The 15,331-nt window shown below is 42.7% G+C and overlaps 2 protein-coding genes across 3 annotated transcripts; one reads left to right on the top strand and one right to left on the bottom strand.

Moving 5' to 3' along the window:
* Positions 1-776: 776 nt before the first annotated feature.
* Positions 777-6,893, bottom strand: LOC120689915 (succinate dehydrogenase [ubiquinone] flavoprotein subunit, mitochondrial-like). The gene is made up of 16 exons (XM_039972362.1): positions 6,685-6,893; positions 6,134-6,286; positions 4,727-4,814; positions 4,338-4,484; positions 4,096-4,236; positions 3,435-3,520; positions 3,259-3,351; positions 3,107-3,170; positions 2,833-2,976; positions 2,556-2,743; positions 2,282-2,456; positions 2,023-2,193; positions 1,836-1,905; positions 1,633-1,753; positions 1,509-1,546; positions 777-1,402 (listed from the first exon to the last, which is right to left on the bottom strand). Exons 1-16 carry the CDS (start codon positions 6,763-6,765, stop codon positions 1,300-1,302), a joined length of 1,863 nt encoding a protein of 620 aa, XP_039828296.1. The 5' UTR covers positions 6,766-6,893; the 3' UTR covers positions 777-1,299.
* Positions 6,894-7,648: 755 nt separating this feature from the next.
* On the top strand, positions 7,649-15,297 carry LOC120689917 (glucose-6-phosphate isomerase, cytosolic). Of its 2 annotated transcripts, none has more exons than XM_039972366.1 (24): positions 7,649-7,897; positions 8,117-8,183; positions 8,290-8,366; positions 8,463-8,544; positions 8,637-8,684; positions 8,933-9,088; positions 9,167-9,263; positions 9,353-9,395; positions 10,931-10,998; positions 11,090-11,174; positions 11,256-11,304; positions 11,488-11,560; positions 11,636-11,696; positions 12,677-12,743; positions 12,824-12,880; positions 12,980-13,033; positions 13,127-13,255; positions 13,775-13,838; positions 13,931-14,004; positions 14,083-14,136; positions 14,252-14,320; positions 14,426-14,515; positions 14,694-14,801; positions 14,907-15,297. In XM_039972366.1, exons 2-24 carry the CDS (start codon positions 8,133-8,135, stop codon positions 14,952-14,954), a joined length of 1,704 nt encoding a protein of 567 aa, XP_039828300.1. In that variant the 5' UTR covers positions 7,649-7,897; positions 8,117-8,132; the 3' UTR covers positions 14,955-15,297. The 2 variants fall into 2 exon arrangements, with proteins under 2 accessions (XP_039828300.1, XP_039828301.1); XM_039972367.1 differs by having other exon boundaries at positions 7,653-7,897; positions 14,913-15,297.
* Positions 15,298-15,331: the final 34 nt, after the last annotated feature.

Here is a 15,331-nt window from a genome sequence, read left to right as displayed (position 1 = left end):
CGTCGCCGGCACGAACCTGGTGATGAGCATCTTCTCGTCGGAGCACGGCAAGTGGGGGGCCACCGTCCAGACCAAACTCCCGCCGAACTTCATCCGCACCATCCCCAACCGTCTCTCCCCGCCGCTTGTCCTCGGCGCCACCGTCCACTGGCTGTGCAAGGAGAAGGGGATCGTCGCCCTGGACACCAGCGCGGCGCGAGCCACGGTGATCGACCTGCCACCCAAATGCTTCAGCCAGGTGAGCTGCCCTAAAGGAATGGACAAGGGGCTCCTGGCTTCCTCGGCGGACGGAAGGCTGAGCCTGGTCGTCGCCGAGCCTTGTGTGGTATCCATGTGGACGCTGTCGGCGGCGAGCTGGAGCCGGCAGGTGGTGATCCGCAGGCAGGCCATCGGCAGGGAAGGCCCCGGATGCGTGGTCCGGTTCTTGGCGTTCGGCGAGCAGAGCGGCACCGTGATGCTGCAGATGGGAGGGGGTGGGGCTTGTCGAGATCGACCTGGGATCAAGAGAGGCACACGTCCTCAGCGACGAGTTCAAGAATATTGGCAAGCCCCGTTATTCGAGTTTGCAGCTGTGCTTGCATGAGACAGACTCTCTCACTTCGATCGGAAGCATGAAACGTTTCTGATCAGGAGCCCTTTTATCGCTACTGATCTGATTCATCAGCATCTTAAAAGAAGAATCGATTCCATTCCATAGTTGTTTGGGCAACTCTTGTCAATTCTAACTGTTCATTGTACATTTGTACGCCATCATAAAAAAAGGGTAAAAGAGCACCTACATCACAACTTTGTTTCCCTTATTTCTCCCGTAGTAATGTAAGACCAACTCCAGCACACCCTCTAACCAGCCCCCTATTCCAAGTTTAGAGGGCTAAACCAAAAAATTACACTCCAGCAGACCCTCTACTTCACCCTCTATTTTGGGGAGGCCTCCAAAATCCTTTCCCCACCCTCCATTCCTAGGGGGTCTCTAGGGAGCCCTCTATTATATATTGGAATTGAGAGCTATTGCTAGAATTGAAACAAATTTAGAAGCCCCTAAAAAAATAGAAGAAGCCCCCTTTAACATTTAGAGGGTCTGATTTAGAGACTATTGCTGGAGATGCTCTAACGAGGGCATCAGGGAGGTAGGGAGAATCTCTCCAGAGTTGGTAATTAAGTACATTTCTTACGATCGGAGAGAATACACAGGGTCCCTGATTTATTTGAGATTCAGAACTCGAAGGAGAAAAAACAATCAGTAGTGAGGCATATCTTTCTGAGACGAGCGAGATCATTTCAAGTCATGTCCAGAATAGATTAGTAAACGCGTGCTTTTGGTGGGAAAGATTGAATTTCATCATCCAAGGTATTCATGTGAACTGGCCTGTATGCTAGTCGAACCTTCTCGTTCTCCCAATACCTAAAAGAGTACAATTTTGGTCAAATTTCACATTTACCAAATAAATCGGCCACCCAATGATATCTCAAAAAAAGAATTGATGGGGCAACAAAGAGAAGACACTAACCCTAGAGTGTGCTTCATCCAGTTCTCATCATCTCTTGTCTGCACCAAGGGAAAAGGAGACGTCACCAGAAATGATCATATGATGTGCAAGGATGAGAGCACAAAGAAATAAAAAGGCAACGAACCGAAAAATCTTCACGGGCATGAGCTCCTCTGCTCTCTTTGCGAGCCTCTGCTGAATGCATGGTTATGCATGCATTTATTAGCAGGTTTTCTAATTCTATGGTCTCTATCAAGTCTGAATTCCTGTGGAAATCAAACACAAAATGACCAGTAAGTGAAGAACTTATAGGCTGAAGATAACTGTTTAATCTGGTGAAGAGCCTACCATATTAAACTTCTGTCACTGATCTTGACATCATGGAAACTCTCCCATGCTTTGGTAATCAATTCACAACCTAATAATGTGAATCAGTCATAAGTTATGCATACAGACTCGCATTTCTTGCAAGATATCTGACGTGCTTGCTAGTTATTCAGATGGTTAGCATAGATAAATAGGAGGGCATTCATACCTTCCTCAAGAGTTTCCTGTGTACGGAAAACTGCAGCATTGTTTTGCATAACACGTTGCATGTTGAGACGAATCTTTGAAGTGGGCAATGATCCATTTGCATTCCTCAGCTTATCCAACCAAGCAATAGTCTTCTCTCCAACATCTTTTCCAAGAGGCTTCTGCTTCTCTCCTAGAATGTGGCACAACAAGCAAATTCAATAAGATACAAAGAGTAAAGCAAATAACAATTTTTTTTTTGGCAATTTGCATGAACTTGCCTGGTTTCGATATCTCAGCAACCCTGTTTGCACAAGCTCTCCCAAATACAACTATGTCAAGAAGTGAATTTGCACCAAGCCGATTAGCACCATGGACGGATGCACAAGCAGCTTCCCCAGCAGCCATCAGACCAGGAACAACTGCATCTGGGTCACCACCCTTGATATGCAGCACCTAACATGCAAAACAGTGAGTCAACCATCAGAACACAAACAAGTGTTCGTTCAAGTCATATAACCATAATAATGCTAGTACTGTCTATACAAAGCATACCTCCCCATGATAGTTTGTCGGAATACCACCCATGTTGTAGTGCACAGTAGGCAAAACAGGAATGGGCTCTTTGGTGACATCAACGCCAGCAAAAATTGCAGCAGTTTCAGATATACCAGGAAGCCTTTCCTTGAGGACTTCTGGAGGAAGATGGTTGAGGTGTAGGTAGATATGGTCCTTCAGTGGTCCTGAGACAAAATGGTCAGAATATCAGGTAACTATGAGAACCAAAAAATCAGATTGCTGCCTCAAGAATAAAATGATAATACAAACATACCCACTCCACGTCCCTCCCTAATTTCCATTGTCATCGATCTCGAAACAACATCACGAGATGCAAGATCTTTAGCAGTTGGGGCATATCGCTCCATAAACCTCTCACCTTCACTGTTCCTTAGAATGCCACCTTCACCCCGTGAACCTTAACAAAAAAAGATTTATGCCACAGGAATTTCAAAATCGGACTGAGGATACAAGTCACACACGAACAAAATTTGTAAGCATGTGACTTATGTGTCCAAACAAAAAACTAAGGTGCACAATAACAAAACCTTCTGTTATCAGGCATCCAGCACCATAAATGCCTGTAGGATGGAACTGCACAAACTCAAGATCCTGCAGTACAAATTGGAGCAGTATAGTCAAAACATCAAAACATACAGTAAAGTAATCAAAACAATCAGGTTTAGTCCAGAAGATTAACCTGAAGGGGTAATCCGGCACGTGAAACCATAGCGTTGCCATCACCAGTACATGTGTGAGCTGAAGTTGCTGAGAAGTAGGCTCTACCATAACCCTGTTGAAAAAACAAAGACAAGGCTATAAATATTCAGTAAATACAAAAAACAATCAGTACTTAATACACAGAGAGGTTCTTACTCCAGTGGCTAGAATTGTATTTGAAGCACGAAAACGATGAAGGGTACCATCCTCCATGTTAAGTGCAATTACCCCCTGACAGGTGCCTGAAAAATGAGTCCGCATTAATCAAAGTCGTAACCATGCAGTGAAGGAAGCGATATTATGACTACCGATACAAGCAGCAGGAAGCACCAAAAAGAAAATCAATGAGATGATAATCCTAACTGCAACTATTAAAAGGGGATCCTTAACCAATTGTTTCCAACATTCCGAAGTTATGTCTTGTAATAAGCTCAAGCAACTAAAGAAATCATATTATCAGTTAACATAACTGGGAAAACAATGAACTAACACAGCAAGCTGTATAACAATTGAATAACTACAAAAAAAATTAAATAAAAGGAAGGATAGTTAATGATGAATCCAGCAGCAATTTTAACAGAAAGCAAAACTACTTAGCACCAATGGCAGTACTTGACAGGAAACACCAATACCAGGTCTCCTGGGTAAGGCCATCATCAGGCCACAACCACCATGAACAGAATGCAAATACAGTAGTAAGGAAAATGAACAGTGCAACTCTTCTTTCTGTTGAGCCACACATCTTTGGTCTTCCATGGTGCCAGAACACAACAACCCAAAAGGACACATCAATTAAAAAGAGAAAATAATTATATACCTTCATTATCCATGAGAAGGTCCAGCGCAAAATATTCAACAAAAAACTGAGTATTGTGCTTCATTGCTTGACCATAAAGTGTGTGTAGCATAGCATGCCCTGTTCTATCAGCTGCACATGCACACCGATAGGCCTGCCCACCTGAAGATTACATATAGGTACATGAAAAAAATGGGAGAAGGGTAAGAAAGATGCAACAAATGCATAATCCAAGTCTCAAGGTAAAAATCGAACACAGTAACCTTTTCCAAAATCTAAGCTCTGGCCACCAAAAGCGCGTTGATATATTTTTCCATCTTCAGTTCTGGAAAATGGTAGGCCGTAGTTCTCAAGTTCTATAACAGCTTTTGGTGCCTCTCTGCACATATACTGAATAGAATCTTGATCACCTAGACGAATATGAATATAACAAAGGGGTCAAAGAAAATAAAATACCAAAGTGGATGAAATATTTTAGATGCAACATAAGAAAATGATAGTGCAAAATCTTATAAAAGTAGTCTAACGATCCCCATGTTCTTATAAAAGTAGTCTAATGATCCCCAAGTTCTTGATAGTCTGCACATATACTTCTTGAAACATAATCATAACTCATCGATGCCTTGAAAAATGTCTTTCTATAGTAACTTACCCAACCAATCACTTCCTTTGACTGTGTCATACATATGCCATCTCCAGTCATCTTCAGTCATGTTGCCAAGAGCAGCATTAATACCTCCCTGCCATCGTGTGGCATACAAGTAAAACCATTCATGTTAATGGGACACAACTAAAACTCATAAAGCATTATCCAACAATACACAATCCCCCCCCAAAAAAATGTATTGCCATTTGTGTAGATTGAAGGCCTAGATTTTGGACATGCTGTTATATATGCATTTCCAGGGCTACTAAATTCATGCATAGCGAGTTTTGCATTTTGATTGTTTGGAAATCAAACCATGGGGCAAAGTAGGTATAGAACATGACAGCAATGAAAGAAGCATGATTTTACGAATAAAATCATTAAAATAAAAATCATGGCTATGAATCCTGGTCCTGGCATAATGCTGCAAATTGTGAGCAGTATTCATGACTAAGATGTCTTGTACAATGCTGAGTGAACAAAAACCTGGCCTTCCCAATTTGAACATGTTTTCAAACTAAATAGTAATGGTCGAACTTATGCACGTCCAGTTTTAGAATCTAATGCTAAGCAGAAATGGCATTTGACATCTAGACGTGCAGTGAAATTAGATAGTCATAGCACTACGTAGAAATCTTATATTGCCCATTCATTCTTGTACAATATATTGCATTGCACTCAATTAAGTGACCTCTGGCACTTTGCACATACAATTAACTTTTAACAGAAAGAAAAACATTCAACTCAATTATTTCCCCACTGATGTTCGATATTTAACTTATTAGCAAACACCTGTTACATACAGTCATAAAATTCTCTCCTAACACAGTAACTTAGACAGTCCTACATAAAAATTATCATATCAATAAGCAGGGACGGATCTAGCGTGGGGGCTGGGGGTGCGCCAGCCCCCCCTACGTGCTTGCACATCAAGGAAAAATAGGGGAGGAATGAGGGGAAGAAGAAGAGAAGAAAGAAGGAGAGGGGGGGCTGGAGGAGGAAGAAGGATGTCAGCCCCCCCTGTCCATGAATCCTGGATCCGCCACTGTCAATAAGCCCATGCAGGGCATGTTACTAGATCTAATTGGACTCTACAAACTCCAAGCGAACCCTCCTGACCTATGTTACTCGGACACCCGTGTCTTAATTTTTTTGCCGAGTCGGATACCCCGCACCCGTGTCGGATTCCGACACCCGTGTCGGATTCCAAGTGTTATTTGCCGTGTCCCAAAAAATTCTAACGAATCGGACACCTGCACCCGAGTCGGATACCGACACCCGCACCCGTGTCCATGTAACACTGCTTTTGACTAAATTCCTTCAAATTTCCTGCTAATATGACATATCAAGTGCGATAAGCAGATCTGAATGAAAAAGTGGCAATGAAAAGAAGGCATTTAAAATTTCCCATACTTGAGCGGCCACAGTATGTGACCGTGTGGGGAAGAGCTTGGTGATGCAGGCAGTGTTGAACCCGTGCTCCGAGAGGCCGATCGCTGCCCTGAGCCCTGCACCTCCAGCTCCCACCACAACCGCGTCATAGGTGTGATCCACCACCGTGTAGGACTGTAATAACAGGCGTCAACCCAGTAGGCCAGTAAATCAAATCAAGCACTGCACACTCCAAAACACAGGCACATTGCTAACGATTGAACCATCTTATAAGAATCATGGCAAGCTCATGGAAGCTAATATGGAACTGGCCGAACTAGTACACACAATCCAATATGCGACTATAAATTCAATCCACAAACCGGCATTAGCAGAATCACCAGATTTATTTCCACAATATGTATCTATTTTTTTGAAGAAAAAAATCTCACTAAAACCACAACAAAACTATCCCTGTCATGATCACCGATCAAAAGAAAAAAGTGCTCGGGAATATCTGGGACAAAAGGGGTGGGGGCACTGGACGCGACGAATCGACGCGGGGTGGTAGTGTGGTGGAGGCAAGGAGATACCGAGCTCGCGGAGAAGAGTCTGGAGGCCGAGGCGGCGGCCTGGGCCTTGCGGAGGCCCCGCGACACGCAGCTGCGCCACATCGTGTAGATCGGGGCGGACCACCCCTCGGCCCTCGCGCGCGCGTGGAGGTTTTGCCTCGGGCGTGTGGGGATGGTAGCCTGGTAGGGGAGGAGGGAGAGTGGCGGGGGCTGAGGAGGATGGAACGGAGAACTGAAGGGAGGCAGCTCCAGCACGGTGGGGCGGCAGTGCGGTGGGGCGGTGGGCCACTTGTCCTAGGCCCTCTTTCTGTGGGCCTTTTGGGTGGGGGAGCTCGTGGCAACCGAACGAATGACCCGGACGGTTTTGGCAGGCCTAGCTGTTGCCCCGAGTTTTAAGTTTTCTTTTTCTCTAAACTTCGTGATTTATTTATTTTTCCAACGGCGAGCTTGGGATGTTTGATCATTTCGACTTGATGTACACATCCAAACCCATCTAAAAGGAAGTCATGTAATTTTATTCGTCCTCCTATTTTCAGACAATAATAAATCTCATTTCACACGTCATTTTACCATCGTATTTCTAGAGTTTCCTTTTGCTTTTGTGTTTTGCTAAAAAGAAAACATTATTGTACAAACTCTAGTCATACTGTTGACATTGTGATTTCAAAATTCGATTGACAAATACGACACATAGTGTTGTTCGTCTATTTGACAACTAGCACCTACATTCTTTATTCTTTTGGATACCATATTTTGCGAGGTATTCTTTTGGATACTATGCCAACATCATTGTTAATAAATTAATTATTGTCTAACATTCTCCCATCCATTTTAGCTCTTATTAATCATGTCATGTGCTACATAGACTTGATCCTCTCTACACAAGGAGAAAGCACGTACGTCATGCAATTTTGCGGGACCAAAGCCCAGCTGCCAAAAATAAAGGTCGCAGCGAGGGTGGCCCGACCTCGGCGGCTATCGCGGCCGCCCTTGCCGCGCCGCGGTCCGCGGTTTTGGCAGGCCGTGGGCGTCCACGTCAACCGAATATCCAATTCAAAGGGCGGGGAGCGTACGTACGTGTAGCACCACCACCGTCGTTCCCGTCTGCCGCCGGCCACGGGTAAAGGCAAACAAGCAGCCAGGCGGCTAGGCGCAATACAAAATCCGGAGGAACTCGCAGGAGGCCAAGAGCAGATCCGCTTCCTCGTCCAGCGATCGCCCCCTTCCTTTCCCGGTAGGTGTCAATCCGCCCCCCGAATCACCCCCCTCGACCCCCCTGTTTTGTTCTCGTTCTGGTGGTATCCGCCGGGTCGCCTCGAGCCGCAGCCCGTCGGTGCCCAATCTCGTTCCGGTGGTTCCCTAGGCTCGGGTTTCGGAAGGGATTGCTCGCGATTAGCGATTCCGTTGATCGTTTCGTTGGTTCCGTGGTTGTTAATTTGATTCCTTGCTGTAGACTTGTAGCGGAAGCCATGGCGTCGTCGGCGCTAATCTGCGACACGGAGCAGTGGAAGGCCCTTCAGGTTCGTGAACGCGTGGTCTCGCTCGCATTGCGGCCTCTATCTATGCTCCGATTTGGCTAGTAGGCTCACTGTCGGTTTCTGCTTTCACTTTTGTTGGGGGGAGCAGGCGCACGTCGGCGCGATTCAGAAGACGCACCTGCGGGACCTGATGGCCGACGCCGACCGCTGCAAGGCAATGACGGCGTATGACCTCACCGCCTGTGCTCGTGATATTTCCTCTCCAGCGGTGCGTGTGTGGATTCCATCTGCTTAGCTGAGCTGAATGGTGTTTGGTCGCAGTGAGTTTGAAGGGATTTTTCTGGATTACTCGAGGCAGCAGGCGACACGTGAAACCATTGAGAAGCTGCTCAAATTGGCAGAGGTAACACCTGTCTCATATTTTTTTTTGTAACATTAAAGAGGCATGGATAGCATTTTTGTATGGTAATTTGGGATCTGTTTGGTTTGTTCTAGGCTGCGAAGCTCAAGGAGAAGATTGAGAAGATGTTTAAAGGTGAAAAGGTATGCATGATGATCTGAAACTGTTATTCAGTTGTTCCATTACAAATGTCTATTCGGTATACAGTACAGTGGGCCAGCCATGGAATATTAGGTACCTTTCATTTCTTTAGCTTGGATGTAATGTAATTACTTTATATATCTTGCCATTTCCTCTGATGCATAATATTGGACTAATGTTCTTAACATGTTTTAGTTGTCAGTTAAATTATTCTAATAAATGTCTAACATAAGTCAATTGGTTCTGTCAGATAAATAGCACAGAAAACAGGTCAGTGCTTCATGTAGCTCTAAGGGCTCCAAGAGATGCAGTCATAAACAGTGATGGGGTAAATGTGGTCCCTGAGGTTTGGAGTGTTAAAGATAAAATCAAGCAGTTTTCAGAGACTTTTAGAAGTGGATCATGGGTAACTTTCATACATTTCTTGGACTAATTAATGTGGCAGAAGCTTCAATATTGAATGTTGGAACTGCGTGTACTGCAGGTTGGGGCAACTGGAAAAGCATTGACAAATGTTGTGTCAGTTGGAATAGGTGGTAGCTTTCTTGGGCCTCTCTTTGTGCATACTGCACTCCAAACTGGTAAACTATTGGGCTCCTCAGTCCTAGGTTTCCTAGAAACTTCCATGTATTTTGAATTGACATGCCCAGAAAAAATTGCCAATTTTCAGATCCAGAAGCAGCAGAATGTGCAAAAGGGCGGCAGCTGAGATTGTAAGTGTATATTTGAAGGGAAAAAGTTCAATTTACTGCCCTCAACTATAGCCGAAGTCTGGATAACCCCCTAAATTATAACTTGGTTCAATTTACCCCCTAAACTATGTCATTTAGTTTATTTTACCCCATAATATAATTTATCTTTTTTGTTTCTCCATACACAAGTTGAATTTTAATTTCAAATTTTGCAGGGTAGTAGTGGACATCACAATGAATATTTAGAAAAAGTTTTATAATTTTTCCCCATTAGTTCTTATATAATTTAGAACTCCAATGATTAATTTATTATTAAATATCCTAACCTATCAAAACGACGATAAAAAATTATGATTTATTTTTTGAACATGCGTTATGGTGTGTACTATTATTCTGTAAAATTTCAACTTAAAACTCCACCTATGCATGGAGAAATAAAAAAGATAAATTATATTAGGGGTTATTTTTGTTAGAACTAAGCTTGACGATGAGCGGAGTGTGTGCGTTGTGTATGCGTGTGTGCTGCTTGGAGCGCGCCATGGGCGCGGGCGCGTCGCGTCCAGCGAGCACGAGGTGGCTCGGGCTGGTGCGGGCGATGCGGATGGCACGAGCTGCACGTGTAGGTGACGCAGTCGTGGGTCGTTGGTGTGGTGGCGGGCAGCACGGATGGCCGTTGGGCACGAGCGCACGTCGCGCGGGCGGAGCGCGTCGCCCGGGCGCGAGAAGCGCGCAGCGTGCGGCCATGGCGGGATAGCCGGGCGCGGAGCGGAGCCGTGTGGTTATAAGAGCCACCACCCACCCCTGTGTAAGTGTGTCGAGTCGAGATGTGAATGAAAGGCCAACATACAGGCCGCAGCGGCGGCCGGGGCGTTCGTCGCCGAAACACCGAACACCTTGTGTGCGTACTGTTCTTCTTCTTCCTTGCGTCCGCCGACGATTGTGAGCGCATGAGAGCGTCGCGAGGCGAGTGCGAGCTGGGAACGCGTGTTCGAGCTCGCCGCGGTTCCAACAATTTTGAACCAAATGATATAGTTTGGGGGGGGGGGGTAAAATGAACCAAAAGATAGTTTAGGGGGTTATCCAGACTTTAGCTATAGTTGAGGGGAGTAATTTAGACTTTTTCCTATTTGAAGCATACTCATTATTGTGTTCTATAACATCGCTAGCATTGAGCATAAGTCTGAATGTCTGATGAAACTTGAGTGGTTATCTTGTCCATGCCTGTTGTGCACTTGTACCTGATGTGTTGGCACCTATGCTTGCAAAGATTTTATAGTCTCCACATAAGGATTTGTGTTTATGTTAATAAACTGATTACTGAGTTTTACTTTCAGATGTCAGTAGCATCTCCTATATGAGCTCTTTCCACTGATGCTGTAATTCTATGTACATGGAACTTTGTTAGATAATTGAATAAAACAAATCATCCTAGCCTCTAAACACAATGCCGTTTTACTGTGTTTATGATTATGATTTAGTGTGTATGTTTTTATCACACTAACATACATGCAATTTTATCCTATTCATATAGTAATTTATGTCCCATTCTGTATCAGCCTTGCAAATGTTGATCCAGTTGACGTTGCACGAAGCATTAAAGATTTAGATCCTGAGACTACTCTCGGTAATTATCATGCCTCACTTCAATATTCATTCTTTGTGACTGATGAATATCTGCTGAAGATTTCCATATTTCTCGTCTAATAACTGTGCAGTTGTGGTTGTATCAAAAACCTTCACAACCGCTGAAACAATGTTAAATGCTCGAACACTTAAGGAGTGGATCATCTCTTCCCTTGGGTTAGTTTTAGTACCTGAAAGATCTTTTGTCACCCATTATCTTAACTTATTATGATTGAGTAATAAAATTTGATGATTCAGGCCACAAGCTGTTTCAAAACATATGATTGCTGTCAGTACTAATCTTAAGGTACTTCTGGACCTTTTTTCCACCCAGATTTTACTGAATATTCTTTGTGAAGTCCATCATGTTTAGATTTGAGTTTAGATGTATGGAATATGTCATATGTACCATAGCTTCTAATCTATAAGAATATTTCAAAAGAAGATTCTGATATGATCAATTTCCAACTGTACCATTTTGTTTATAAAGCTTGTGAAGGAGTTTGGAATTGACCCAAACAATGCTTTTGCCTTCTGGGACTGGGTTGGTGGACGCTATAGTGGTGAGATATTGCTTTGCTATGAAAATTTCCAGCATAGCTAGTGTTCATTGTCATAACTATAGTTCAATTATTCAGTTTGCAGTGCCGTTGGTGTTCTGCCGTTATCTCTTCAGTATGGCTTTCCAATTGTCCAAAAGTATGCTTTCTGAACTTATTTGACCCCCCCCCCCCTAAATAGCCAGTATAAAACAGTATGAGTTTCAACACCATAGGTTCAAGCTCTTGACTGCAGAATGAGCTTTTATTTCTTGGATAATTTACTCTTATGCTTCTGCTCAAGTTCAATGACACGTGGATCCAGGGCTGTTTTTTTGGCCTGCCAAATGAGTGTTTGTTCCTTCGGTCCTTTTGTGTTTATTAAGACACTGCCTATGCATGCCAAAGTACATGACAGATCATGGCACTAAAGAGTGGTATAAACACATAACACCTGCTGGTAAGAATTTGTTGGCTTTAAAGGGAAATATGCTTGGAAATGCCAGTGCCAGTGCTACATCTTGGATATTAATGCCATCCCCAAAACAAGAAACACTGAAGTGAAGGTTACAACGTCTGTGATTGATGTCTATCACAATTAAGTAATTAACTGAACTTTGCAAGTTAAATGGGATGAGTAGAGTGACAAGGAAATATGAGAGAGGTTAGTAGAGAAATATGCTTTCAAAAGGAACCTGCTATTTCTGTGCCATTCATGATGGTAAATGAAGAGCCGACCTTGTTCTGTGCGGCAAAATGCTAAAATGTCTTGACTTAAGGTAGTAGTGTCTCATGATGTTGGAATTAATGTAGGATCTGAAATCAATATATAGTGCCAAATTTCTTCTTGTGTTTTATGACAAGAAGTAAACTATCCAGTCAAACAATCTGAAAGGCGTGAAATTTTGAACAGATTATTCTATTTGAACCTCAAGCAGACCACATCTTTTTTAGATTGGCATTGGTGTTTTTTCAGGATAAGTTAAGAACCTCCAAACATGGCCCGAATTAAGTCATCAAGTACCTCATAAGGCTAATAACAATGCCTTGTATTTAATGTTGGAAAACAGAAAAGATCATTTTCAGAGTAAGATAGAAGATCACAAGTACTCTCTTGACATTTTTTTTAACCTTCTGAAGATTTTTGGAGGGCGCTTCAAGCATTGACAACCATTTCCACTCATCTTCATTTGATAAAAATATACCTGTAAGTGGCTTTCATATGGTGGTTAATGATTTCAGATAATCAGCAAAATCAATGTCACAGGTTCTATCATTTCTGGACAGGTACTCCTTGGTTTGCTGAGTGTGTGGAATGTTTCATTTCTTGGTTACCCAGCTAGAGTAAGCAAAGCTCTCCATGGCAGTATTACGTCCAGTTACAAATTAGTTATTAATACGCGTTCTGAGTAGACCTTTCTGTCTATTGAATGTGTGTTCTAGGCAATATTACCATATTCCCAGGCGCTTGAGAAACTGGCACCACATATACAGCAGGTACTTTACTATATTTTGTTTTACTACCATCTGGACATTATCTTTTGGTTGTTTTTAGTTGACATCCTAACATATGATTGTTATGTTATAAAGCTTAGTATGGAGAGTAACGGAAAAGGTGTCTCCATTGATGGTGTTCAACTTCCCTTTGAGACTGGTGAAATTGATTTTGGTGAACCTGGAACTAATGGCCAACACAGTTTCTATCAATTAATCCATCAGGTAATAATATCATTTCCATATATGTGGCAACATTACCAACCTGTAGCAGTTTGTAAAGTTGTGCCGCTTGATCTGCATTATTATCTGCCTGACACAGGTACTTTCATGTATGAGAGTACACCATAGGGTGTTTCATGATTTCAAAATTGTTGAAATCAACTGGCAGATAGATCTTCATGACAATCAACTGTACCCTTTTCTTTCATGATTTCTCATATGCTTGATTTTCTATGTTCTTATCCTGTTTGTATTGATATTTTCTTAACTTTTGCATGATTGCATTCTACATTTGTCCGCACTAAGATTCCAATTACTTATAAGCTACGTAGTCTCATTTTTTCCCCAATCCATATACTGTTCTGGTTGATAAGTCATAAGTGATAATTTCTCAGAGTGATGTTGAAGATGGCTGGTTTTGCTCAGGCTTATAAAACTTGTGAAAGAAACTTAGAGGATAAGTCCTTCCACCTATTTCGAATCTGTATTCTTTATTGATTATGATTGTATTGAAACATGCAGGGAAGGGTCATCCCTTGTGATTTTATTGGCATTGTAAAAAGTCAGCAGCCTGTTTACTTGAAAGGTATTTCTCTGGTACACCTGACTTCTGATGGTCTTGTTGACATTGTAATTCTTCTGCCTTATAAATTGCTTACAACGATAAATCTCTTACAGGGGAAACTGTGAGTAATCATGATGAACTGATGTCCAATTTCTTTGCCCAGCCTGATGCACTTGCTTATGGAAAGGTACATACTGAGTGGCTAGATATATTTGTTTGATTATGTTTCTTGCTTTGCTTACCGAAACTGACTGCTTCTTTTCAGACTCCTGAACAATTGCACAGTGAGAAAGTTCCAGAACATCTTATCCCTCATAAGGTGATGACCGTTCACCTATATTACTTTAGTTGATGCTTTAGCATTATGTTTAAACCATCTTGCCACCTATATTTAACTTTTCTGATTGAGCCATCTTGCCACCATTTTTTAACAGACTTTTAAGGGCAATCGGCCATCGCTAAGTTTGCTGCTGCCTCAACTATCTGCATATGAGATTGGACAGGTTTGTCACAAGTACATTAGCATACATCATTTAAAATTGCAACCATTCAATCCTCGATAGGATTCTGGGCTGATATGGGGAATTAACGATGTATTTGTTCTTCAGCTTTTATCCATTTATGAGCACCGAATTGCAGTCCAGGGTTTCATATGGGGAATCAACTCGTTTGATCAATGGGGAGTAGAGTTAGGGAAGGTATGTGCACGATCTTGTGTGTCTTGCTCCCATATTTTCTTTTTTATTCGAAGTTCCAATTGTGTTGGACCACCATCTGGCAAGTGCTACATGACTTTATTTTCCTGTTCACATGTTTGTATGTCATATTCTTCACACTTGAATTTTACTTCATTATTCCTGGAATTTGATGTTTCAGTCACTAGCTTCTCAAGTGAGGAAACAGCTGCATGGATCCCGGATGGAAGGGAAGCCTGTGGAGGGCTTTAACCACAGTACTTCAAGTTTGCTAGCAAGATATCTCGCCGTACGCCCATTTGCTATATCATTTCCCAGTCTGATCAATAACAACAAAATTCATATCCAAAGAAAAAATTTGAAAGCACTTTCACTTGATTTATTCTTTTTGTAGGTCCAGCCATCCACCCCTTTTGACAGTACCGTGCTGCCGAAGGTGTAACTTGAGATGTTCCACATGCTAATTGCTAAGTTCTTACCTGGCAAGGTTCAGTGCAAGTCTTCGTTCCGTTTGGCGGTTGTCAGTCTCTCAGCCGGTTTGGCAGTGCTGTAATTTTGTGGTTTCGTGTACTCCTACTTGGAGAAGAAGAGAAACTGACAGATATTATGGAGAAAATAAATTTACCTGGTGCAGCATGAGGAAACCGAAGAATGCGGTCTTTTTTCGAGTTTTTGGGCGCTGTACCATAAAGCCGTGGAATTAACGGGTGTAAACTCAGCTGCAGTTACAATACCATACATGTGTCTTTTGTTTGCACTTGGACAGTATAATGCTTTTGCAGCCGTGGTTTATGTGCTTTTATAAATGCAGTACAGCTA

This window comes from Panicum virgatum, chromosome 9N, assembly GCF_016808335.1.
Source record: "Panicum virgatum strain AP13 chromosome 9N, P.virgatum_v5, whole genome shotgun sequence".
Lineage (NCBI taxonomy): Eukaryota > Viridiplantae > Streptophyta > Magnoliopsida > Poales > Poaceae > Panicum > Panicum virgatum.
This window is presented reverse-complemented; position numbering and strand designations above follow the sequence as displayed.

Coding starts and splice junctions, on each gene's coding strand:
- LOC120689917 (XM_039972366.1), top strand. CDS start 8,133: ATGGCGTCGTCGGCGCTAATCTGCGACACGGAGCAGTGGAAGGCCCTT. Junction 11,305..11,487: donor CTGTCAGTACTAATCTTAAG/GTACTTCTGGAC, acceptor TTGTTTATAAAG/CTTGTGAAGGAGTTTGGAAT. Junction 14,005..14,082: donor ATGCACTTGCTTATGGAAAG/GTACATACTGAG, acceptor GCTTCTTTTCAG/ACTCCTGAACAATTGCACAG.
- LOC120689915 (XM_039972362.1), bottom strand. CDS start 6,765: ATGTGGCGCAGCTGCGTGTCGCGGGGCCTCCGCAAGGCCCAGGCCGCC. Junction 1,906..2,022: donor ACAGGAAACTCTTGAGGAAG/GTATGAATGCCC, acceptor TCACATTATTAG/GTTGTGAATTGATTACCAAA. Junction 1,547..1,632: donor ATGCCCGTGAAGATTTTTCG/GTTCGTTGCCTT, acceptor CCCTTGGTGCAG/ACAAGAGATGATGAGAACTG.